Below are 27,335 nucleotides of genomic sequence, written 5' to 3'. Positions count from 1 at the left end.
CTTACTGAACTTGTTTTTGAGCTCAGTGATCTTGTTCATGAAATGGGAACATGGGTGTGTAAAGTCATTCGCCTCGGGCAAAGAAAAGGAAAGCATTCTTAGAACGCAGATACAGTGTTCAGATAAACCTGTAAAAGCTGCAGAGCCGCATAGCTGAATGGCGATGAGTCTCTCACACACCTATTACACCCGTCAGTACGTCAGACTGGTGACAATGACAAGATGTCCCCACACTGGAGGGAAAAGCTGCACCCACCACTGAAATGCGCTTTCTGCTTGGAATCAACTCTTACGCAATCGTCTCTAAATCACTGATCTCCTCCACACCTTATACTGACAGTATTAAGCATTAGATAGCTTGTTACTCTCTGGTTGAACCTGTGAAATCCTCCGGACCAGGATGCTTTTATTAGCTTTATTTGCACTGACTTCTCTTGTAACAACTGGTAAGTTACGTTCTTATTTCATTTTTAAAAAAAATTTTTGCATTCGGTGGCGGTTCAGTGGTACTGAAAGAGAAACAGTTACCAATGGGCATCTGTAATAATCTAAATTCTTACTCTTGAAATGTTCTGATAATGCAGCCATATCTCTCAGAGAATAGATTGTATTATTTACTTGTATTCACTCCCTGCCTGAGCCTTGGCAAGCCTGATCTCAGGTCATATAACAGGTGCTGTGAGCCCTTGTACACACGGTCGGACATTCCGACAACAAAATCCGTCGGATAAATTCCGACGGATTTTGTCCGAAACTGGTGTTGCATACACACGGTCGGACAAAGTTGTTGGAAAATTCGATCGTTCATAACATGATGACGTTATTTAGTTAGGACGGGACTACGTTCAGGCTAGTAGCCAATAGCTTTGGTCTAGGAATTTGATCTGAGCATGCGTGGCACTTTGTCTGATCGGAAATTCTCTAGAAACGATCGGACGAAGTTCGATCGGATCATGTTGTCGGAAAATTTTTATATCCAGCTCTCAAATTTTGTTGGTCGGACATTCCGATGGAAAAAGTTCGATGGAGCCCACACACGGTCGGATTATCCGACAACACGGTCCGATCGGACATTTTCCGTCGGAATGTCCGACCGTGTGTACAAGGGCTAAGAGTGTTCTGAAAGGAAATGAAAGGCTTTGATATTTGGCTGTCAGGTATAATCTCCGACCTCAGGTAGGTGCTCCCCCCCTCCCCTCCTCAACCCCAGATGTGGGCGCAGTGCTGAGATCTTCAGCTTACATGGTCAATATCTTTATTCTGCTCCCCTTAGATGTCATGGGGTTGTTTCTAGGATCAGGACTAGAGTAAACCTCTGAACAGGACTTGGTATCACACTCTTGTAATTCTTTGTATAGTAGAACTCAGACTAGGAGAGGGATGGGAATGCAAGGAACATGCTAACAAGTAATGATCTCATCTGTCAGCTGCTGCTCCTTTACTGTCCAATCAAAAGCCAAAAATAGGAGGCATCCTAGTTGTATAACTTGCCTACCAGGCACTTTTGCCCCCTTACTGTCCAGGCCAATTTTCAGCTTTCAGTGCTGTCACACTTTGGCAGACAATTGCCCTGTCATCAAATGTTTTCATCAGTTTAGTCCAGTATGTATTCTGCTACATATTTTTATTTAAAAAAAAAATCCCAAAAAACTTATATTGATTGGCTTGCGCAAACATTATTGCGTCTACAAACTATGGTATAGATTTATGGAATTTTTACTAGCAATGGTGGCAATCAGCAATTTTCCAGTGGGACTGCGACATTGCAGCAGACAAATCTTACACTAAGTGACTCTTTTTGGGTACCAGTGACATCAAAACAGTGATCAGTGCTAAAATAAATGCACGGTCACTGTATAAATGGCACTGGCAGTGAAGGGGGTTAACATTAGGGGCGACCAAAGGGTTAACTGTTTTCCTTGGGAGTGTTTTCTTACTGTGTGGGGGATGGACTGACTCGAGGAAGAGACACAGTCTGTGTTCCCGATCAGCAGGACTCACAGATCTCTCTCTCCCTCGCTGACAGAACGACAGTCTGCCTTGTTTACATAGGCAGACCGCTGGTCTGTCTATCCAGAAAATGATCGTGGGTGGGCGGTGGCCATTGTGGCCACCTGACCCGCTGATTGGCTCCTACTGCGTCCAATCCCAGTGGGGGGGGGGGGTGGTGTGGGTGGCGTTCACCGGTACTGGTGGTGTGTGTGAGCACCAGATTGCATGTGAACCCCACCCCCCGCTGTCAATGTACAGACCTGGCAGCGGAAGGGTTAAGGGGCAGTTTGGGCAAGCTCTTTATTTTAATGTTATTTTTCCCATTAGAAGCTCTGACTCCTAGCCTCTGACAAACCAACAGAAGGGTGAAATAGACTTCCAATTGTGATTTTATTTAATTACAGGCAGAGCTTTATCTTGCACAAAATGTTCAAGCTCATCAAACTCAGACTGTACGGGAGGCACTGTGAACTGTCCAGCCGACAATGAATGCTCCACTACATACATTGAAATCATCACCCAAAGTAAGTCAAAGCATTTAAAAAAATGAATGAACTTGTTTTTCTTTGTTAATTGTAGTACTTGCAAGTTTGCTTTTGCATGTAAACAAAAAAAAATAGTAAAAAAAATAAATTATTTTGTACTTTTATAAACATTGTATTGATTTTTCTTTTTTTATTTACAAACAAACATATTACATATTAAAGTGGTATTTCCCCCAAAAATATAAAATATGATTAAAACTCCTAAATAAAAAAAAAAAAAAAAAAACATTTTTTGGAAAAAAAAAATTAACTCACCTCTAAATGCCTGTTGCTAGGGGGTCACTTGTAGTCTGCCTCCTTTAGTGCCCGGGCACCTGACGTCACTTCCCCTCGGCGCAGTCAGCCACCTGGGACACATGATGCTGCGTACAGACCATTGGAATTCTCATCGGAAAAAGCTCTGATGGTTTTCCCAACGGAATTCCGATGGAATTTGGCTCAAGCTGTCTTGCCTACACACGGTCACATCAAATTCCGATCGTTTATAACGTGGTGACGTACAACACCTATGACCGGACTAGAAAAAGGAAGTTCAATAGCCAGTAGCCAATAGCTTCCGTCTCGTAGTTGAATCTGAGCATGCGTGATTTTTGGCGTGTCGGGAATTGCATACACACGATCGGAAATTACCGATAGAAAGTTTTTCCATTGGGAAAATTGAAAACATGCTATCAATTTTTGGCTGGCGGAAATTCGGACAGCTAAATTCCGATGGAGCATACACACGGTCGCATTTTCCGATGAGAAGCTCTCATCGGTCTTTTTCTGGCCGGAATTCCAACCATGTGTACGCGGCATGACAGGTCCCAGATGACTGCGTGGTGTATCACGGCGCCGCTCGCGCATGCGCAGTGGGTGCCCAGCTGTGAAGCCACAGCCGGGTGCCCACAGTAAGAAAGCCGGCACCGGCAAGTGGAACGGGGAATGAGGGGGGCTTCGTTCCCCCGCATCGCTGGACCCTGGGACAGGTAAGTGTCCGATTATTAAAAGTCAGCAGCTGCAGTATTTGTAGCTGCTGACTTTAATTTTTGTTTTTTTGTTTTTAAGGGGCACCCCACTTTAAAGAAAAGGAGTCCATGATCTGTTTTACAATCATACATGCAGTAGCAATTTTCTATCATGGGATATTGTCTTTAAAAAAAAAAAAAAGAAAGAAAAGAAAACACATTTTTAATACTACAATTTATCCTGACCTTTTACTGACTTGTCCCTATTTAACACATCGGCACATTATTTGTGTACATTCTTTATTTTCGAAACATAATAATGGTTCTTTGAGGTTATTTTTTTTGTAACCCTCATGCCTCATGCCGCGTACACACGGTCTGATTTTCCGATGGAAATTGTTCGATGGGAGCTTTTTGTTGGAAATTCCGACCGTGTGTAGGCTCCATTGGACATTTTCCATCACACAAAATGTGAGATCGGGATCTCAAATTTTCCTACAACAAAATCCGTTGTTGGAAATTCCGATCGTTTGTACACAATTCCGACGCAGAAAAGTTCCACGCATGCTCGGAATCAAGCAGAAGAGCAGCACTGGCTATTGAACTTCATTTTTTTCGGCTCGTCGTACGTGTTGTACGTCACCGCGTTCTTGACGTTCGGAACTTCCGACCAACTTTGTGTGACCGCGTGTGTGCAAGACAAGTTTGGGCCAACATCCGTCGGAAAAAATCCCATGGATTTTGTTGTCGGAATGTCTTATGAACAATGTCCGATCGTGTGTACGGGGCATTAGTGGGCTTTCTAAAAAGAAGAGCCTGGAACTGTCTCAACACACATATGGAACAAAGAAAAGGAAGTCACCTTGATTTTATTATCAGAACAACACTAATACCCATGATAGTTTCTTGTTATTACTGTAGAGCAAGGTGTCTCATATTAGAAGTTTGTGATTGACCAACATCAGTTGTCACACCCAGATTATCATATACATGGGTTAAAATGTAGATTAATATCACGTTTTTAACGACAGCCTCTGTTTTCCCACTTTTTCACATCAGATGGAACCTCTACAAATATATTTAGATCATGTTCTCCATTTAAACAATGTAACATGACTGGAAGCAGCACTTTCCCAGGAGGCTCCCTAAGGATGGCAATTTCATGCTGCTCAATAAACAATACATGTTCCCCCGATAAACCTATTTGTAAGTGTTCCAAAAGTACTCTACCCATCCTACCCTAACCTCCCTTTCCCTTACCCCTCTCCTCTAATTCCCTTTCCTTTTTTCTCTCTCCCCTTTCCACTACTTCTACTTTTGCCTCTCTCTCTTCTCTGACCTCCAGCCCATGTGTTCTCTCTTCTCTTCTTTTCTCCTCTCCGCCCTTCTATGCATCCCACCCTTTCCCCTCCCATCCTATAATCTCTCTTTCCCATGTTTTTTTTCCCAACCTCCCCTCTCCCATCCTATAATCTCTCATTTCCACCCTTTCTTCTCCCTTCCTCCCCTCTCCCATTCTTACCCTTTCCTCTTCCATCCTCTGGTCTCTCATTTCCACCCTTTCCTCTCCAATAGTACCCTCGGCTCTTCCCACTCTTTCCTCTCTCATCCTATAATCTCTCTTTTGAATTCCTTCTTCTCCCATCCTCTCCTCTCACATTCTTACTCTTTCCTCTTCCATTCTCTGGTCTCCATTTTTTACCCTTTTTCCTCTTGAATTCTCCCCTCGCCTCTTTCCACTTTTTCCTCTAAGATCCTATAATCTCTCCCTCCCACCCTATTTTCTTCCTTTGTTTCTTCTCCAGTTTCCATCCTCCGCTCTCTCTTTTCCACCATTTTCTCTCTAATCCTTCCCTCTTCTCTTCCCAACCTTTCCTCTTCCACTCTATCCTCTATTCTCCTATACTTACCTCCAATCCATTTCCCCTCCTTTCCCCCTGTGCCTTTCTCTTATCTCTCCCCCCTCCTCTCCATCACCTAGCCATTTTCCTCCCTTCCTCTATTTCCTCACTTCTTTTCACCATTCATTTTTTCTCCCATCCTCTCCTTCCACCTCTTCTCTCCCCTCTTCTCCTTCATTCCCATCCTCTTCTCTCATTTCCTGTTCTCTGTTTTCCTTACCTCACGTTGTTATATCTAGCAATATATTTTCAATTATATATTAATATTTTTTGCTCTTTCCCTTTTTTTATTTTTTTACACAGTGCCACAATACAATACCACAGCACAAAATGGAAAATCATGTTCGCAGTGTCTGTCAATTAACAGTGAGCAGTGTACCCCGGACAACAGCATGCTGTGCACAGGCAATGAAACTAGATGTATGCGCCTTGCTAGAACTGATATAGGTAAACCACTAATGTGTATAATTCAGTTTACAATGATATTTATTTAATGGTGTGGTGCGCTCCCAGCACAAAGGGAGAAACACAGTGGCGGCCCATCCATAAGAGGCGCATGGGTCCCGCCCCTCTAATCCATGTGCTTAATCTACATTTGGGGTGCCAGACGCATGGATTTCAACTGGGTTTTTTTTATGCACATGATTAGAACCTGAGGCTCTGATTAGCTTAAAAAAAGGGTGGGCTCGGGGAGCAGAGCACTGTGCCCTGAGCCCACCCAGTTGTGTAACAATAGCGAATAATTATTCGCTATCGTCATCCTGATTCTCCTCACGGCCAATCAGGAAGTGGGTCCTGAGATTGGCCAGGGAGGCTAAGGACTACAACTCGTGTCTCAGGACACACTTCCTGTTCAGCCTAGAGGAGAAGCAATGCTCTTTGTTCCATCTGCCTCCTATGTTAAGGTTAGTCTCCCGCAGGGGGAGGCGTCCAATCCATCTAACGCCCAGGTCATTGGTGTGCTTGCGGTGATCGTCTCCTTACCTTCAGTCTCCCGGGGGGGGGGGGGGGGTAGGTGCCATTAGTTTGCCGTCTTCCCCCCTCCCTGAAATATTTAGCACCAGCCGCCACTTTAGAGACATATATGCTGCCCCATGGAAAAATATATGTGTTACGTTGGCGTGAAGAGGTTGTTATCACACTGTCTACTGACTACTAAACCCGACAAAAAAAGAAACTGGACTGAGTTATCCAATCCATCACCTTGTGACTCCGCTGACCAGAGAAAAGTCTCTCTCAAACTTTTTAACCACTTCAATGCCAGGCACTTTCACCCCCTTCCTGCCCAGTTTTTTCAAAATATTTGGTCTTTTTTTTATTTATTTAGCAAAAAAATTTAAAAAAACGCAGAGGTGATTAACCACCTCGCGCCCGCCCTATAGCCGATTTACGGCCTTAGAGCAGACGCTTTCATGCAATTGGCCGTCCCTGGACGTCCTATTGTTTACTTCCTCAATGCGCGCCGCCGCGGGCGCGCATCGCGGAAGTTCTGTGTTCACCGTGTCCCCCGGGGACAGGCAAACACAGATCGCTGTAAACGGCCAATCACAGCGGCCGTTTACAGCGTGATCGGCGTGTCCAACGGGAGATGATCTCATATGTTATGAGATCATCTCTCAGCGCCGCTCTCCCTCCTCACACGGACAGCGTGTGAGAGGGGAGAGATGAACGGCTGCAGCAGCCGTCAGTGCACAGAGAAAAAAAAAAAAGTGTAAAAAAAAAAGTGCCATCCTCCCCCAGTGCCATCCTCCCCCAGTGCAATCCTGCCCCAGTGCCATCTGCCCCAGTGCCATCCTGCCCCAGTGCCATCCTGCCCCAGTGCCATCCACCCCAGTGCCATCCGTACCAGTGCCATCCACCCCACCCCAGTGCCACCTGCCCCCAGTGCCATCTGTCCCCAGTGCGACCTGTTGTCAGTGCCATTTGTCCCCAGTGCCATCTGTCATCAGTGCCACGTATAAGTGGCATCTGTCATCAGTGCCACGTGTCATTAGTGCCACATAGTGCCATCTGTCATCAGTGCCACGTATTAGTGCCATCTGTCATCAGTGCCACGTATCAGTGCCATTTGTCATCAGTGCCACCTGTCAGTGTCACGTGCCATCTGTTGTCAGTGTCACGTGTCATCAATGCCACTTATCAGTGCCATCTGTCATCAGTGTCACGCGTCATCGGTGCCACTTATTAGTGCCATCTGTCATCGGTGGCACGTATTAGTGCCACGTATTAGTGCCACGTATTAGTGCCACGTGTCATCAGTGCCACGTATTAGTGCCACGTGTCATCAGTGCCACATATTAGTGCCACGTGTCATCAGTGCCACATATTAGTGTCATCTGTCATCAGTGCCACATATTACTGCCATCTGTCATCAGTGCCACGTGTCATCAGTGCCACATATAAGTGTCATCATTGCCACGTATCAGTGCCATCTGTCATCAGTGTCACGTGTCACTGTCCTGGTATTTCAAAAGTGTAATAAGTAGTCAACAAGTTAGGCCGCGTACACACGGGCGGACTGTTCGCCCAACTTTGTCCGCTGAACAGTGTTTGGGCGGACAGTCCGCTCGTGTGTGGGCTTTCAGCGGACAGTTTCAGCGGACAGTTGGACGGACAAGGTTTTTCGGAAATTCCGAAAAACTGTCCGCTGAAACCTTGTTTGAGCGAACAGTCCGCCCGTGTGTAGGCTTGTTCGTCAAACAAAGTTGCGCGCATGCTCAGAAAGGATTTTCACGCCGAAAGCTATAATGCAGTGTATAGGACGTTGTATTTTTCGTCCCGTCGTACGTGCCGTTCACGTCATCGCGCACGGTTTCAGCAAACTGTTCGTTCGTCGTGTGTGGGCATGTCCGTCCATGCTAAGTTTGAGCGGACTGTTTGCCGAAACTGTTGGACGGACAAAGTTGGGCGAACAGTCCGCGCGTGTGTACGCGGCCTTAGATGTGTAATTTATGCTCCTAGAACACGTGATGGCACTCCCTGCATGTTGGGCCTCTCTATGTGGCCAGGCTGTGAAAAAGTCCCACACATGTGGTATTGTAATACTCAGGAGGAGTAGCAGAATTTTTTTGGGGGTGTCATTTGTGGTATACACATGCCATGTGAGAGAAATAACCTATTACAATGACAATTTTGTGGAGAAAAATAAAAAAAATGAAAAATCTTAATTTTGCAAAGAATTGTGGGAAAAAAATGACAACATCAAAAAGCTCACCATGCCTCTTACTAAATACCTTGGAATGTCTACTTTCCAAAAAGGGGTCATTTGGGGGGTATTTGTACTTTCCTGACTTGTTCGGGTCACAAGAAGCGAGATAGGCCACCAGTACATTAGATGTGATCAATTTTGTGCGATTCGCACCACAGCTTGTAGACTCTCTAACTTTCACAAAGACCAAATAATATCCACTAATTTGGGTTATTTTTACCAAAGATATGTAGCAGTATAAATTGTGGCCAAAATTTATGAAGAAAAATTAATAATTTGCATAATTCTGTCACAGAAACAAAGAAATATGCGTTTTTTTTCAAAATTTTCGGTCTTTTTTCATTTATAGCGCAAAAAATAAAAACCCCAGAGGTGATCAAGTACCACCAAAAGAAAGCTCTATTTGTGGGAAAAAAAGGACACAAAATTCATTTGGGTACAGTGTTGCATGACTGAGTAATTGTCATTCAAAGTGTGAGAGCACCAAAAGCTGAAAATTGGTCTGGTCAGGAAGGGTGTTTAAGTGCCCAGTAAGCAAGTGGTTAAATACGGTGGAACCTTGGATTACGAGCATAATCCGGGAGAATGCTTGTAACCCAAAGCACTCACATATCAAAGCGAGTTTCTCCATAGAAGTCAATGGAAACTAAGATAATTTGTTCCACATTGACTTCTATTGCATGCAATACGGCATGTGGCCAGAGGTGGGGGGCGTGGGAGAGCCTTGGAAATACTCGGGGACAGCTCGGCTGAACTCGGAAACACTCGAAAAGACTCGGAAACACTCAAAAACTGAGTATTTCCGAGTATTTCCAAAACAGCTCTGAACGGCTCCAAACCGTTACGAGTATCACCGGCGCCCCCGTACCTCTGGCCAAATGCGGTACTGCACACCACATTATCTTGAATTCTGCTCATTTTGCGAGATAACACTCACAAACTGAGTCAGGATTGAAAAAATGAAAAGTTGCTCGTCTTTCAAATAGCTTGTTAACCACTTTACTCGTTAACCAAGGTTCCACTGTACCACCAAAAGAAAGCTCTATTTGTGTGAAAAAAAATGATAAAAATTTCTGATGGGTACAGTGTTGCATGGCCGTGCAATTGTCATTCAAAGTGTGATAGCGTTGAAAGCCAAACATTGACCTGGGCAGGAAGGGGGTAAAAGTAATCAGCATTGAAGCAGATAACATGGAGGAACCCTTGAAATAACTTTCAGGTCTCTGGAAACCACTAATTATGACTATATCTACAGCTCATGGTACATAATTATGATGGTCAACATGTTTCAAATTTTTCAGATGGAACTCAGTTCCTATCGAGAAATCCGTTCGTGTGTATGCTAGTCCGACGGACAAAAAACAACGCTAGGGCAGTTATTGGCTACTGGCTATGAACTTCCTTATTCTAGTCCGTCGTACGTCATCACGTTCGAATTCGTCAGACTTTGGTGTGATTGTGTGTGGCCAAGTCCGTTCATTCGGAAAGTCAGTCGGGAAGACCGTCGGACCTAGTCCGTCGAAAAAGTCCGGTCGTGTGTACGCGGCATTAGGCTTCTCTAGAGGGAACATTTATGTATCTGTACCCAAAGTATCATTGCGAATTCTGGCACAGTAAGGAAAAATGGGATAATCACATCAACATTTTTAATTCTTATGCAAACATCTTATGATAGATTACACACTAAACAATAGTTTATAGGAATGCTAGTGCCAAATTGTAAACAAAATGTTCTTTCTTTCCCCCAGGGTATCAAACATCTGCACTGGCATTCCAGGGTTGTGCCACAGAAAGTATCTGCATCCTAACCAACCAGCTTTTTACCACCAGTGGAATAACCACGACCTATAATTACATCTGCAATGGTGCAAGTCTTGGACTCCATCATGGCGCCCTCATGCCGTTGATTATTTTTGCTCTGTTACTGAAATTATTGCTTTAGATACGGAATCACAAGTATCTTTTTAATCCTTGTGATATATATATATATATACTATAAGTTATGGACTTCTGGATTCTTGTCATTATGGTGCTAACTTTTTTGAAGTAGCATCACTATTTTTCTTGCAGTATTTATTCTTATTCTTGTATTGTTATTTAATAAAAAAAATAATGTGTAAAAGGTATAATTGTAAAAATAAAATTCCCTTTGTATCTACTACCCTGATTCTCTGAAAATACGCCCTACCCTGAAAATAAGACCTACAAGGACTTTAACTAGGGCTTATTTGGGGGGTAGGGCTTATATTGCAGCCATCACCGACAATCACGCTAGGTCTTATTTTCAGCGATATATATATATTGATATATGATTGTGCTGATACTTGGAATAAGGCTCATTATAGATGAATTTCTGGTGAGTTTAACCCCCTAGGGCAGTGTGGAGCACTGTGTGGAGGAGTTTGTGTGAAGTGCACCTAGTTTCCTTCTATTCTCACTGGGGTCATTCTACGGCCCTTTCTTTGATATATATATATATTGCAAGATTGCAAATTGTCCCTTTTTTTATATCTACAAAGAAGAGACTCAATAGCAGGGTGAATTTGCAAATCTTGCAATATATATATATATATGTATGTATGTATGTATGTATGTATGTATGTATATATATATATATATATATATGTATGTATGTATGTATGTATGTATATATATATATATATATATATATATATATATATATATGTATGTATGTATATATATATATATATATATATATATATATATATATATATATATATATATATATATATATATATAGTATATATATATATATATATATATATGTATATATATATATATATATATATATATATATATATATATATGTATATATATATATATATATATATATATGTATATATATATATATATATATATATATATATATATATATATATATATCTATATATATATATATATATATATATATATATATGTATGTATGTATATATATATATATATATATATATATATATATATATATATATATATATATATATATATATATCTATATATATATATATATATATATTGCAAGATTTGCAAATTCACCCTGCTATTGAGTATATATATATCAATTAAACAATAAGAGAGAACATCTAAATAAATGCGCTCCCACTATTTCTCTCACCTCGGTGCTAAATAGTTTCAAAAACTCAACATAAAATAAAAATAGAAATAGGTAAATGGATAGGTTTACACCTGAGACAGCAGCTACTTAAAAAATGTACATAAAAATAAACAAACAGATTATTAATAATTCTCAATCTACACAAGTAAATTTATTTAAAAATAATCCAAGCAGCGCTCCTATCAGCTCTACAACAATAGCATAGAAGATTTATATATATTATCACATGAAATATGAATAAACCAAATTAATCAATAAAATTAATCAATAAAACTTATTACTAGCTATTACTAGATAATCAGTCCAACAATTCCAGTGCTCGGAATGCAGCAAAGATTAAAGAAGTGAACAAGTCCAAAAAAGGGGCCGTAGTGAGTGACCCCAGTGAGAATAGAAGGAAACTAGGTGCACTTCACACAAACTCCTCCACACGGTGCTCCACACTCCCCCAGGGGGTTAAACTCACCAGAAATTCATCTATAATGAGCCTTATTCCAAGTATCAGCACAATCACTTCTGATTATACGATCCCGTCTTCCAATGGTATACAGACAGCAGTTGTGTGCATTGGACGCACACTTTCACTCCATATTTACACCTCCATACGTCAAAAACAGCAGCAGCACATGGAAAAAGATAAGCTCCAGTAGATCTTTTTATGTTGTTTCAGTTTATTCACATTGAGGCCGGGTTCACACTGCTGCGGGGGGAGATCCGGATGTGATTCGCACCGCACTGCACTGATCGCTCCACAGAGAGCCAGAACGGGGATCTGTCAATGTAAACAGATAGATCCCCGTTCTGACAAGGGAGGAGAGTCAGATCTGCTGTTCCTAGTGATTAGGAACAGTGATCTCTCTCCTCCTCCAGTCAGTCCCCTCGCCCCACAGTTAGAAACACCTCCCAGGGAACACATTAAACCCCTTGATCGCCCCCCTAGTGTAACCCCTTCCCTGTCAGTGACATTTACACAGTAATCGGTGCATTTTTATAGCACTGATCTCTGTATAAATGTCAGTGGTCCCAAAAATGTGTCAAAAGTGTCCGAACTGTCCGCCATAATGTCGCAGTCCTGCTAAAAATCACAGATCACCACCATTACTAGTAACAAATAAATAAATAAAAAGTCCATAAATCTATCCCCTATTTTGTAGACACTATAACTTTTAAGCAAACCAATCAATATAGGCTTATTGCAATTTTTGCAAGTTTTTTCTTTAGATTTTTTTTGGATATTTATTAAAGCAAAAAGTTTGTTTGGGTGCAACGTTGCACGATCGCGCAATTGTCAGTTAAAGCGACGCAGTGCCGAATCGCAAGAAATGGCCTGGTCACTAAAAGGGCAAGTCCTTCTGGTTCTTAAGTGGTCCTTTAGATGAGTAGAAACTGAGGGGGATTTCCAGGCCCTTGCTAAAAAGGAGATGTTCTAATGAGAAAAAGTTCAATGGCCAGTTTGCAAGCAACATTCCACTAACCACTATATGTTTCTGTTTTCGGTTTCTAGTTAACCGCAGATAGTAGATATGTGACTTGTTTTATTTCCTGTTGATGTATTTTCACAAGGAACAGCCTAAATCAGAGAAGGCATTTTGGCCCGCTTGGTTTGCGACATTTGCTCCATATAAAATGAACATGTCTTATCACTATTTGTTGTATACACTTTATATTTAATGTTTGAGGTATATACGGTACACCAGCGGGACTGAGACATTGCAGTGGACAAATCTGACTCCAGATTACACTTTTTGGGGACCAGCGACATTATTACATTGATCAGTGCTATAAAAATGCACTGATCAATGTATAAATGACACTGGCAAGGAAGGGGTTAACACTAGGGGGTGATCAAGGGGTTAAGTGTGTTCTAACTGTAGGGGGGATGGGCTGCCTGGGACATGACGGTGATCGCTGTTTCCGATCACTGGGAACAGAAGATCTCTAACATGTCATTAGGCAGAACGGGGAATCGCCTTGTTTACAAAAGCAATTTCCCTGTTTTGCCTCTGTAATAGGGGATCGCGGGTCGCTGGCGGACATTCAGTCTGCCCAACCCGCGGGCACACTCCCGCAGCATGCAGAAACTGCGCCTGCGCAAGCCGCTGTACAGCTAAGGCGGTTCGTGCAGCAGAGTTGACTTGTCACTGTATAGCGACGGCGGCTGGTCGGCCAGTGGTTAAAGGGAACCTTCACTTGGAAAAAAAGTCAAAATAAAAGAACTGTATATATATATATATATATATATATATATATATACATATAGAGTATTATAGCATATACCAGGGTTAAAAATTGCAAGTCCTGAGCTACTAGCCAGGCTTTAAGGGTTACTCGCCACCAGTGTCCCCGCCAAACCCCTACAATGCCCATCCCTAATCCTGCCCCTATACACACCGTCATAAATTCTCATGAAATAACGTTTAAATGTTTTATGCAGAAGAAGGTTACACAAATAAATACTAACTTTATCAGTGCCCATCAATACAGCCTCACCCGTGTCCATCAACGCAGCGTGACCAGTGGCCACCAACGCAGCCTCATCTGTGTCCATCAATGCAGCCTCAACCATGGAGCCTCGCCTGTGTGCATCATTGCAACCTCACCAGTGCAGACTCACCCGTGTCCATAATTGCAGCCTCACCCGTGTCCATCGTTGCAGCCTCAGCTGTGTTCATGATTGCAGCCTCACCAGTGCAGCCTCCCCTGTGTCCATCATTGCAGCCTCACAAGGGCAGCCTCACCTGTGTCCATCATTGCAGCCTCACAAGTGAAACCTCACCTGTGCTCATCAATGCAGCCTCACTAGTGTCCATCAACGCAGCGTGACCCATGTCCATCAACGCAGCGTGACCAGTGCCCACCAACACAGCCTCACCTGTGTCAATCATTGCAGCCTCAACCATGGAGCCTCACCTGTGTCCATTAATGCAGCCTCACCAGCCTCACCTGTGTCCATCATTGCAGCAGCACCAGTGCAGCCTTACCCATGTCCATCATTGCAGCCTCACCCATATCCATCATTGCAGCCTCACCCGTGTCCATCATTGCAGCCTCACCTCTGTCCATGTTTGCAGCCTCACCAGTGCAGCCTCCTCTGTGTCCATCATTTTTAGCCTCACTAGTGCAGCCTCACCTGTGTCCATCATTGCAGCCTCACCTGTGTCCATCATGCAGCCTCACCAGTGAAGCCTCACCTGTGTCCATCATTGCAGCCTCACCCATGTCCATGATTGCAGCCTCACCTCTGTCCATGTTTGCAGCCTCACCAGTGCAGCCTCCCCTGTGTCCATAATTGCAGCCTCACCAGTGCAGCCTCACCTGTGTCCATCATTGCAGCCTCACCTGTGTCCATCATTGCAGCCTCACCAATGAAGCCTCACCTGTGTCCATCATTGCAGCCTCACTTGTGTCCATCATTGCAGCCTCACCGTGTCCATCATTGCAGCCTCACCTGTGTCCATGATTGCAGCCTCACCAATGCAGCCTCACCTGTATCCATCTTTGCAGCCTCACCTGTGTCCATCATTGCAGCCTCACCAGTGCAGCCTCACCAGTGCAGCCTCACCCATGCAGAGAAAGAGAGAGGGCGGCCGGATCATCATGGCAGAAGAGAGCGTGGAGGAAGAGGAGAGCCGGCTTGATCACAGAGCGAGGTTTGCCCGCTGTAAAAGCTTACATTAGAATTGCAGTCCGCTCGCTGTCACATACAGTCCCGCCCTGCTGACCTGCACCTGTAACAGACAGAACACGCCCTGGCATTGGACCGGCGTTCTGTCTGCCACAAGCGCTGGATCAAGAGGGCAGGACTGTATGCGACTGAAATTTTAATGTAAGCTTTTACAGTGGGCAAACCCCGCTCTGAGATCAACCCGGCTCTCCTCTTCCTCCATGCTCTCTTCCGCCATGATGATCCGGCCGTCCCTCTCTCTTCATCCACGTGCTCTTCTTCTGGAAGAATGGCTCCCATTCATCCCTGCATGTTGGTGGTGCCTCCCCCCCCATCCCCGCCCCCAAGCAGCCCAGCTTGCCAGCCCTCATTTTGCACTTGCGAGTGTAAAATATGAGGGTTGGCGTATACAATTGCAACACAAGTCTTATTGTAATTTAATGTTATTAAAAATGACCTTTCCTTTTCAATCTGCAGCTTTGTAATTTTCTGTGAAATGCAATATGGCAACCAGGAGTTGTTCTGTACAAAGAATGTGTACAGAACGCCCCCCCCCCCCCCCCCAGGGGTGTAATTTCCTGCTTGTGTGATTGGCTTACTGATTTTTCACAGAAGTCTGCACTAAAATACAAGTCGCATTTTGGGCATCCCCTGCAACAAAAATTTAATTTTTGGTGAGATACTCCCAATAGGAAATAACATCTAAAGGGATGCAGACCCTGCAATTTTCCTCATTAGACCTTTGCAGGTGCAGCAGCTGGTTGATAATTAGGAAATCATTTCTATTAGGCTCAGTCTGATGGACACAGGCATTTCTTCAGATGAAAAAAAAACTTAGGAATCTTCAACAAAGTTTGTCAAAATCCTTGTAATGTACATTATACAGAAGGGAGTGTTTTTTCTCAACAAAAGTGGAATTACTCGTATTACCACAAATGAGTGATTAACATTTAAATAATTAACTAATCTTTGGTTTATTTGATTCATATATATATTCACTTATTATTTTAATATCTATTATTTTGATTCATATTCACTTATTATTCAGATATTTATGAATTAGATTATTTTATTTTTATTTTTACTCGCTATTTAAATATTTATTAATTTGTATATTGTTCAGATATTTTTTTCACCCTTATCACTTTCATAATTTTTACAAGAGTATTTATGAGTTGTGTATAATATTTATTCATTTATTCAATTAGTATTTATTTATTTATATATTTTTTCATATGCTGAGGAATTATATGGTGAAGCATTTATTTTCATGGTGATGTTCTGTACGTTGCAGTAACATTAGTCACTTAATACAGTTGGGTGGGAGTAGTTAGATAGCGCAGCTACACTTTTTTACATATTCAAATAATACACAATATCAAAAAATATCACACATAATGAGCGGAATGACAATATACACAAAATAAATTGACAATTCATATATCCAAAAGCTTAAATATCAAATTAACCAAAACAAAGTGAAAATGCAAAGTACAAAATAAATGAATAAATAAGTAAATACAATTAATATTTTCCAAAAAAACTTAATCTTTTTAAAAAAAGTCCATCCAAGTGCTTAGACAAAAAGTGCTCTGTGCTCAAAAACCATGAAAAGTGCTTCAGTGTCAAGGATGTGCTCCTCAGGGCAAAGAGGTTGCTTACCAGACTGACATAATCTAACACACGGAGATCACACGGTGCATTCCACCTTAAAGGAATCAACACTCTCATGCCGTGTACACATGGTCAGATTCTCCAACGGAAAATGTTCGATGGAAGCTTGTTGTCGGAAATTCCGAGCATGTGTAGGCTATTTCCACCGGAGTTTCCGTCACACAAAATTTGAGATCTGATTCTCAAATTTTCCAACAACAAAATCTGTGAAACCATACTGAAACCATAATTTAGCAAAATTAGCCCTAAAACCCAACTGTGGTTTTAGGAATATTAATTTTCAAAAACATATAGCGTATGCTCGTTGGGAGCCGACGCTACATACTCCCCCCTCCCATTTAGACGATGTCCTCATCGTCTGGGAAAGAAAGGAAAAAAACACTTGTGTCCTAGAAAAACAAAGTACCTGAACTTTAAAGTTGGGGATGGGAAATGGAAAGGAAACACACAAAAGAAACATTGAACAATGTAATCCTTAACGACTGACACAAGCACATCACATATTACACAACCTAATTCCTGACTATCTACACCACCCACTCTCTGGTAGCTTGATAGACGCTCTTGGTGACTCCTGGAAAGAAAAAAAAAAACAGTCCCAACCAATATCCCTAAACCTTCATATCAACGACTCCTGCATCAATATTCTTTTTAAGACACTTGGCAAGAACATAATCCTACAAAACGAGAATATATTTACTAATCCCATCCCCACAAGCAATTCTGTCCCGTATTGACCACCTTGTTGTTATGGTTTCAACCTCAGCACTTATTATAGACTCACATATTATACCATGTACATGGACAGATCATAATGCTGTAATGACAACTTTCCCATCTCTAGTTCCACGATCCAATCATCGTACTTGGTACATTAATGATAGTTTACTTGCAAATTCTTCATTCCAGCAGAGATTGGAAATGGTCATAAAAGATTATCTCATCACCAACAATTCCACTGACACAGATCCTCTGACACATTGAGAAGCTCTCAAACCTTATATTAGAGGGGTTTGTATTAGCCACACCTCTTTCTACCGTAGGTTTGACCTGCGCCCATCATTTCTATAAATCTTCTCTAATCACAACATTTCCTACTCTTCATGAAAATTATGATCTAACACGTACAGAAACGTTCATATATCTTCAAATAAAAAACTTTTCTCAAAACAATGCACCCTCTGACACGAAATCACCAAGCTTCACTATATTCAAACAAGCCTGTAAATCAGATCCACATAAACGTGGTCTCATTTCCAACCTATACACCCGTTTACTATCACACATTACCTTTACGCTCCCAACCTATACTACCAAACGAAAAAGAGGGAAAAAGATCTCCAATTACAATCTGCAGACAAAAATTGGTCTCAAATCTGGCAAACAACAAAGTCTGCCTTCCCAAATGTAGAGGCTCTCAAAACCAATTGTAAGGTACTCACAAGATGGTACTTAGTTCCAGCCAAAATTTCTAAATTCTCTCCACAATATCCTTCCCATCATGGCCTCTCTACTAAGGGTACTCAGGTACATATCTGGTGGGAATGTAATATTGTCAGATCCTTTTGGTCAGAAGTATTTAATATTCTTTCCACAATGTTCAAAGTTATATTACTGCATGACGCACCTATTGCACTCCTGAATAGTAGACCACATGTCTTGCCAAACCGCCAATTTAAACTCACGGTCTTTGTAACACCAGCAGCAAAATAGGTCATAGCTAAAGCTTGAAAAACAGATTCACTTGATATATCATTAGTCAAACAAAGAGTTACTCAATCCCTAATCCATGCTAAAATAGAAGCTATTTATCTTGGTAATATATCTAAATTCAAAGCCCTGTGGGTACCATGGAGTGAACATTTCCTACCACCGGGCTTTGACACCTCTTTACTATACTACTCCCTTAAGGGCTTAAGATCTATAATCTGTCATGTGATTTTATTCATTCGTTCATTTTATTTTTACCTCCCGAGACTACTGACCCCCTCTTCATCATAACATTATCTAAGCTTCCCCTTCTCTTTACACTAGTTATTTTCACTCTAATAGGAGTCTTGCAGGATAATCTGAAATATTACTTAATATTACATTTCCAGATAATGCCAAGCCAATTTGCAGGAACTTGGCCCTGGAAAACGTACCTATTTCTTTCGGTTGCCCTGTAAGGCCGCGTACACACGGGCGGACTGTCTGCCCAACTAAGTTCGGCAGACAATCCGACAGACAGTCCGTTCAAAATTAGCATGAACGGACTTGACCACACACGATGAGCAGACAGTCCGCTGAAAGCGTGCGTGATGACGTGTACAGCACGTATGACGGGACTAGAAAAACGACGTCTTATACACTGCAATGCAACCTTCGGCCGTGTAAACCCTTTCTAAGCATGCGCCATACTTAGTCCGTCCAACTTGCCTACACACGAGCGGACTGTCCGCTGAAACCAAGTTTGGACGGACAAAACCAAGTTTGAACGGACTGTCTTACGGAAGTTCCGTAAGACTTTGTTCGTCAGACTGTCCGCTGAAAAAGTCCGCTGAAGCCCACACACGAGCGGATTGTCCGCTGAAACACTGTTCAGCGGACTAAGTTGGGCAGACAGTCCGCCCGTGTGTACGCGGCCTAACACTCCTAATGTACCATCTCACACATGTTTTAATTACCTGGCTCTTCACTCAAAACCATAGGTACAATATTCTTTTGAATTATTTCTATTCTCCATACTCATTCCTGAAATAAGTACCCTAATTTCAGTCGTATATGTTACAAGTAACTTAGTATCATCTACAAATTTTTACCTTATAGCTTATTTTAATGTTTATTACTAAGGATGAGCCGAGCACCCCCCGGTTCGGTTCGCATCAGAACCTGTGAACAGACCTAAACTTTGTGTGAACTTTAGAACCCTATTAAAGTCTATGGGACTCGAACGCTCAAAATCTAAAGTGCTAAGTGGATTACCACCGCTGGAATCTTCTTATTTTTTTATTTTTTTTATTTTTAATAAAGGATTTTTTCAAAAGTGTGTTTGTCTTATTTAACTATTTTTCACACTTTCTTTGTGAAATGGTAGGGGTACTTTTGTACCCACTTACCATTTCAAACAGGTGGGGGTCGGGATCTGGGGGTCCCCTTGTTAAAGAGGGCTTCCAGATTCTGATAAGCCCCCCGCCCGCAGACCCCCACAACCACCGGCCAGGGTTGTGGGGATGAGGCTCTTGTCCCCATCAACATGTGGACATGGTGCTTTGAGGGGTCACAGACCCCCAAAGCATCCTCCCAATGTTGAGGGCATGTGGCCTGGTATGGTTCAGGAGGGAGGGGGGCGCTCTCTTGTCCCCCCTCTTTTCCTGCAGCCTGCCAGGTTGCGTGCTCGGATAAAGGGTCTGGTATGGATTTTCAGGGGGAATCCCACGTCAATTTTATTTATAAATTTGACGCAGGGTTCCCGTTAATATCGATACCAGACCTGAAGGGCCTGGTAATTGAATTTGGGGGAACCCCACGCTTTTTTTTTTTTATTAATGACTTTCAGTGATTGTTCTCTGTATTACGGGAGCCGACAATTCATTATAACCGCGAGTGATTTTAAATGAATTTTTTTTCTGCAGAAATGAGACTTTGTGCAGGGACAGTTCTAAGCATGGGAAACATGCGCCCATTCACAGGCATACTATACACTCCCCCCAGGTACAAAATTTAAAGGAATATTACACTTTTATTGTTTCACTTTAATCATTATTAAAATCACTGCTCCCGAAAAAACGTCAGTTTTTAAAACTTTTTTTTTGCATTTATTCATGTCCCCTGGGGCAGGACCCAGGTCCCCAAACACTTTTTAGGACAGTAACTTACATATTAGCCTTTAAAATTAGCACTTTAGATTTCTCCCATAGACTTGTACAGGGTGTTCCGCGGCTTTTCGAATTTGCCGCGAACACCCCAAATTGTTCACTATTCGCTGAACAGGCGAAGAGGCAATGTTCGAGTCGAACATGAGTTTGACTCGAACTTGAAGCTCATCCCTATTTATTACTAATGAAACTTAATTTCTATTATTTTCTATTCCGTCAAATATTGTATTTCCACATATGATATTAATGTACATCTGTTGTTTAAACGTATGAAAACATAATAAAAACGTTTAAAACTAAAGAAGTCTTCTTTTTCTTGTTGATGTTCAAGTTGTGAAGGTGTAGCCCAGCATGAGGGACCTTTTTTTTGTTCCTGCCTATTTCCAATTTTGGAAGGTGTAGGAAGACCTGCGCACCTGCTAGCTTGTTTTTTTACAGAAGGATCATGATTTCTAATTTCTAATCTCAGGAATGTGAAATTTAATCTACCCTTCAGCCTTGGCATTTATAGAGAATTGAATCAAAGATTGGGAAGGAAACGAAACCTAGTCCATTTTTGTGGCACACAATTTTTATACGTAATCAGTCCCAAAATGCCTACACCCATAAATCTTACAAGATTAAACAGTCATCCAGCATACCGAGTCAGTCTTCCGTTGCACCAACCTTAGAGATACAGCAGACTCTCATAATGACATCACTTCTCCAAATCCTTGGGGTTCTCTCGGCTTTGGTGACATCCGGTAAGTGCTTTTTAATCTTTTTTTTTATTGTTTATTTATAACATTTTTCAAAAATTATACACTGCAATACAAAGAGAAAGCATTTAAACTTTTGATAGTACAGAGCATTGTATAAATAAACTCGGGGAACTGAACGTAGATACAGGTATGTTCATATATAAGCGTCTTCCATCAGTGGATCATTCAAGTATAGTTATCATATCATATCATATAGTAAACAAAACGAGAAAGGGATATATAGTTTTGAATAATAACTATACAAAAGAGAAAAAGAAGCAAGGTGATGGCACCAGGGGATTCAGGAGGCTTGAAGGCAGGGGCGTACCTAGAGCATTTGGCACCCGAGGTGGATCCTATATCTGGCACCCCCCCCCCCCCCCCACCATAAAATTTAAAAACACCCACTGTGTCCCCTGCATACCTCTGCATCCTTCAATATCTTTTTGTCACTACTGTGTACCCCCCCTCTCCACAACTGCGCCTCTGGGCCTCTGTACATTACACAGCACCCTGCACCTCTGGACCCCTTTATATTACACAGGACCTTGCACCTAAGGACCTCTTTACATTACACAGCAGCCTGCACCTCTGGACCCCTTTACATTACACAGCTCTTGTACCTCTGGACCCCTTTACATAACACAGCACCCTGAACCTCCTGACCCCTTTACATTACACAGTCCTTGTACCTCTGAACCCCTTTACATTACACAGCACCCTGAACTCCTTTACATTACACAGCCCTTGTACCTCTGGACCCCTTTACATTACACAGCACCCTGCACCTCTGCACCCCTTTACATTACACAGCCCCTCACAGCTCTGGACCCCCTGCATGTTACACAGACCCCCTAAAGTGCAGACCCCCCTCCCTACCATACAGACCCCCATCTACAGTGTAGACACCCCTACAGTACAGAATCCTCCCCTACAGTGCAGACCCTCCTACAGTACAGACCCCTCCACCCTATAGCGCAGACCCCCCCCTACAGTGCAGACCCTCCTACAGTACAGAATCCTCCCCTACAGTGCAGACCCTCCTACAGTACAGACCCCTCCACCCTACAGCGCAGACCCCCCTACAGTACAGACTCCCCTACAGTACAGAATCCTCACCTACAGTACAGACCCCCCTACAGTGCCAAATCTTCCTCTACAGTACAGACCCCTCCCCCTACAGTTCAGGACCCCTCCTACAGTGCAGGACCCCTTCTACAGTGCAGACCCCCCTACAGTGCAGGACCCCCCACAGTGCAGACCCCCCCACAGTAAAGAACCCCCCTACAGTGCACAGACCCCCTACAGTAAAGAACCCCCCTACAGTGCACAGACTCCCCTAAGGACCCATAATGTACCTCAAGCCCAAGGCAGTGGCATTGCAGGGGGAAGGTGCGAGCAGCACCCGAGTGGAGTGACACCTGTCGGCTCAGTGATCCAGGACCTGGCGCAATAATCCCCTTCTCTCTGTGGTCGCGTGACTCACGTTGCACCGTTCTGATCAGTCTCGGCAGCGGCTGTCACTCCCAGCCGAGCAGAGCGAAGCTGCCTCCCCCTCCTCCTTTATGTCTACACAGTGCTGTGCTTGGAGGAGGGGGAGGCGGCTTCACTCTGCTCGGCTGTGAGTGACAGCCGCTGCCGAGACTAATCAGAATGGCCGCGCGATGCGACCACAGAGAGAAGGGGATTATTGCGCCGGGTCCCGGATCACTGAGCCGACAGGTGTCACTCCACTCGGGTGCTGCTCGCACCTCCCCCCTGCAATGCCACCCACTGCCAGTGCCTTGGGCTCTCTCTGTGTGGGCTGCGAACCCGAGGCACGGCGCTGTCTCCTCTTTAGTTGCGGAGGGAGGGGAGCGCTGTCCTGACACCCCCCCAGTGTGTGGCAACCGGGGCGGCATGCCCCCCCGCCCCCCCACTTAGTACGCCACTGCTTGAAGGTTATCAGATTCAAGGGGGTATGCAGAATCCTCCGGGGTCTTCCATATTTTATAAAAGGAGGGTAGTGTGTCCTCAATTTTAGCAGTCAAGTGTTCCATCCTACGTATATCCACCATTATGGAAAGAAAGTGATGGAATGTGGGGGGAGAAGTGGAGAGCCAATCTCTAGGAATAGTTCTCTTTGCGGCCAGAAGGATAGAGGACATAAGTTTCCGTGACGCTTTAGATATTCCCGGGAAAGGGAGGCCTAGAAGGAAATGTATGGGTTTCAAAGGTATGGGTGTAGATAATAACATTTGTAGAAGATCTTGAATCTTAGTCCAAAAAGGGCCAATGAGAGGGCAATCCCAAAATATATGAAAATGAGAACCTATGGACTCTCTGCATCTCCAGCAAACATTGGAGGTGGCTGGGTTGCGGACATCCAGCAAATCCGGGGTCCTGTACCAAAACATCAAGATCTTAATGGCAGTTTCCTTCTGCAGTACACAACGTGAAATTTTTGACGTAGATTCCCAAATTTTCCCCCAATCTAATATAGAGATTGGTCGTTGCAGTATGAAAAACCATTTTTTCATGTAGTTATGTGTGAGTTCCGTTAAAGGTGGGGTTTCATGCAAAATTTTGTATATAGAAGAAACCTGTTTGGGTTCATAGGGGCCATTGGCGCACAGGGCCTCAAAATTAGTAGGTTTCTCCAATGATAGTGAGGGGGAGTTAGAGTGGAAGACATTTTTAAATTGTATGTATGAGTACAGAAGGGAGGAAGGGAGTTCATATTTCGCTTGCAGCTCTGAAAAGGACATCAGTTTTTTGTGTGGCCGTCGCAACTGAAAGATTCCCGCCTGGGTAGAAGGAAGCATCCTCGAATAGGACAGTCCGTCAGGTATGGAATTCAGGAATGGGGAGCATTTGGAGGACAGGGAAAACCGCTCCTCACATCTCTTCAAAATGGCTAGGGTAAAAAGCATCGGTGCTAAGCAGAGGGATCTCAGTTGAGGCATAAATTTAGCTGCAGAAGGCCATAGCATGTAGCATGGATGTACCGGAACAGTAATACCCATTTTTGGGCCGAGATCACCTACTTGGAGCTTTTCTAGAGATCCAGGAAGATAATACCCGAAAGTAAAAGGCATAATAATATTTGATGATATCTGGCGCCGCCAGTCCTCCTCTATTCTTTAAAGCGTAAACTACTGATCGCGCAATCCTATGGGATGCGTTATTCCATATGAACTTGAGGCATTTTCTCTGGAGAAGTTTCAGTTGCAACAGTGGGACTGGAATTGGAAGTGTTTCAAATAGGTACAGTGGTTTAGGGAGTATCGACATTTTAACGGCGTTAATTCTACCGAGGAGAAAGATAGGAAGGGAAGTCCAGAGATTTAAGAGACGGTTACTTCTGTAAACATAGGGGGAAAGGTGACCTGATAGGGAAGATTACGAGGGTGTGAGATGAATGCCCAGGTACTTGAATGAAGAAGGGCACCAATGATATTTGAAGGTGTGTTGGAGAGAATTAACCAGGGCTGGTGAAGTGTTAATGGGTAGGGCCTCCATTTTTGACGGATTAATTTTAAACCTCGATAGAGATCTAAAGGTGGAGAGAGTGTCATGTAAAGAAGGTAGCTTCATGGAGTCAGTCCTCAGCCCCCTTCCCATCGCAACCTCCCCTTACAACACAGTCCCCCTTTATATCAGTGTCCACAGTCTACCTTTACATCACAGTTCAAGCAGTCTCACAGTGTCCTCAGTCCTTCTTCACATCACAGCCCCATATATATTGTATATCTAGTTATGCATCTATTATTTTAGGCCTATGATAGTAATTATACAAACACTTTTGACTAATTTTAAAGTTTACTACTTTACGTCTTGAACTAATCTATTGATAATAAACTCATAATACTCAATACTTGTTTTGTTTTTGAGGCTGGGTTCACACCATCACCGCATTCGGTTCACAGCAGGGGTCTGGTGCGTGCTGGTCCACCGTTTCAGGTCCGATTTTAGCCTGAATTCGGACCTGAAACTCACCAAAAGGCACACAGGAGTTTTGTGGAAAATGCACCGGACCCGCTGCGGAGGTATGTGAACCGATTCCATAGAGAGCCGGTCAACATCTCCTGCTATTGCGAATTGGATGCAGGGAGCTCGCATCCAATTCACAATGGTGTGAACCCAGCCTTACATAACATCCATCATTGATGAACCATTATGAGTCTTTTACGTATAAATTGATGTCATTAAAACAGTTCTGCATACCTGTAGAATGACGAGAAAATGAGAGCAGTTTTATTCTGCCATGCTGTGGATCTACTTTCTTTCCACTGTTGGCCAGTTGTCTTCCGCCCTCATTAACCACATGCCAACTGGGCCATAGCCGAAAGACGGCTACAGCACAGTTGGCTTATTCTGGGAGGGTGTCCATGGACATCCTCACAGAATCTTCCGTGACCATCAGTTTAGGCCGATATGTATTCTTCTACATATTTTTGGTAAAAAAAATCACAATAAGTGATTATTGATTGGTTTGCACAACAGTTATAGCGTCTACAAAATAGGGAATAGTTCTATGGCATTTTTATTATTATTATTTTTTTTTTAATAGTAATGGCGGCGATCTGCAATTTGTATCGGGACTGCGACAATTTTAACACATTTTTGGGACCATTGGAATTAATACAGCGATCAGTGCTATAAAAATGCATTGATCACTGTAAAAATGTCACTGCCAGTGAAGCAGTTAACACTAGGGGGCGATCAATGGGTTATTGGTGTTCCCTGTTTGTGTTTCTAACTGAAGGGGGGAGGGGACTGTGCAGGGGAAGAAATAGATCGCTGTTCATACTCTGTATGAACAGAGGATCTGTCACTTCTCCCCTCAGAGAAGCGGAAACTGTGTGTTTACACATACAGATCCTGGTTCTCCGTGTCTCAGTGGCGATTGCGGGAGTAGGGTTGCCACCTCATCCCTTTAAACCCAAACACATATGAATTACACGGGTTCTGAGGCCAATTTAGTTCAGATAAGGCACCAAGCAAGTTTAAATACCACATTAATCAGCCACGGAACCCGTGTAATTAATATGTGTTCGGGTTTAAAGGGATGAGGTGGCAACTCTAAGCGGGAGCCCGTCGATGATCGTGACCGCCGGGCACTTGCATTGGCTCGGTGGGCGTGCAGCGCGCCCCTAGTGGCCACATGGCGAAGCAACGTAACATAACGTTGCTTCGCCCAGCCACGCCATTCTGCCGCAGTGAAACTGGTCGGCAAGTGGATAATCATTAAACATTTTGAAGAGCATTTCCTTGTCTGGGTTGACATACACTTTAAATACGCACTGGAAAATAACAGTTGGAAAATTAATGATAAATGAGATTCTTTGATAAAATGTGGCTGCTATGGTTGATGTTTTTTTCTCTCTTTAGGCAACTCGCTCTCTTGTACAGAGTGTTTTTCTGTATCGGACTCGTGTACCGGCCCCAGTATGACTTGTCCTTCTGGCTCTGTGTGTGGAGCTCAATATGCAGAAACCTGGGCTAAGGGTAAGTTATTCAGTAATAAAAAAATCATGTGTATTTTTTTTTCAGTCTCAAAAGTGTTAGGCCGCGTACACACGCGGGGACTGTTCGCCCGTGTGTGGGCTTTCAGAGGACAGTTTCAGCGAACAGTCTGCTGAACAAAGTTTTTCGGAAATTCCGAAAAACTGCCCGCTGAAACTTTGTTTCA

The 27,335-nt window shown here is 43.1% G+C and overlaps 2 protein-coding genes across 2 annotated transcripts in view; both read left to right on the top strand.

Annotated features, from left to right (window-relative positions):
- Nucleotides 1–133: 133 nt before the first annotated feature.
- Nucleotides 134–10,752, top strand: LOC143933591 (phospholipase A2 inhibitor gamma subunit B-like). Its single transcript, XM_077456539.1, has 5 exons — nucleotides 134–446; nucleotides 2,397–2,516; nucleotides 4,544–4,690; nucleotides 5,689–5,832; nucleotides 10,342–10,752. Exons 1-5 carry the CDS (start codon nucleotides 401–403, stop codon nucleotides 10,533–10,535), a joined length of 651 nt encoding a protein of 216 aa, XP_077312665.1. The 5' UTR covers nucleotides 134–400; the 3' UTR covers nucleotides 10,536–10,752.
- Nucleotides 10,753–21,498: 10,746 nt separating this feature from the next.
- The window catches only part of LOC143933590 (phospholipase A2 inhibitor gamma subunit B-like), a 29,714-nt gene continuing 23,877 nt past the window's right edge, over nucleotides 21,499–27,335 (top strand). Inside the window, exons 1-2 of the mRNA XM_077456538.1 lie at nucleotides 21,499–21,664; nucleotides 27,035–27,151. Of these exons, the coding sequence (XP_077312664.1) occupies nucleotides 21,613–21,664; nucleotides 27,035–27,151 (169 nt within the window). The 5' untranslated portion in view covers nucleotides 21,499–21,612. The remainder of the gene's footprint in view (nucleotides 21,665–27,034; nucleotides 27,152–27,335) is intronic.

The sequence above is a fragment of the Lithobates pipiens genome, unplaced genomic scaffold, assembly GCF_037356315.1.
Source record: "Lithobates pipiens isolate NorthernLeopardFrog02 unplaced genomic scaffold, aLitPip1_a1.2 Scaffold_27, whole genome shotgun sequence".
NCBI classification, from domain to species: Eukaryota; Metazoa; Chordata; class Amphibia; order Anura; family Ranidae; genus Lithobates; species Lithobates pipiens.
The sequence above is the reverse complement of the archived record's forward strand: the minus strand, read 5'-3'. Positions and strand labels throughout refer to the sequence as shown.

What these genes read in the sequence shown, in the direction of transcription:
- LOC143933591 (XM_077456539.1), top strand. Translation starts at nt 401, where the DNA reads ATGCTTTTATTAGCTTTATTTGCACTGACTTCTCTTGTAACAACTG. An exon ending in CATTGAAATCATCACCCAAA is followed by an intron (nt 2,517 to 4,543) that starts GTAAGTCAAAGC and finishes TTTTCACATCAG; the next exon opens with ATGGAACCTCTACAAATATA. An exon ending in TTCCCCCGATAAACCTATTT is followed by an intron (nt 4,691 to 5,688) that starts GTAAGTGTTCCA and finishes TTTTTTACACAG; the next exon opens with TGCCACAATACAATACCACA.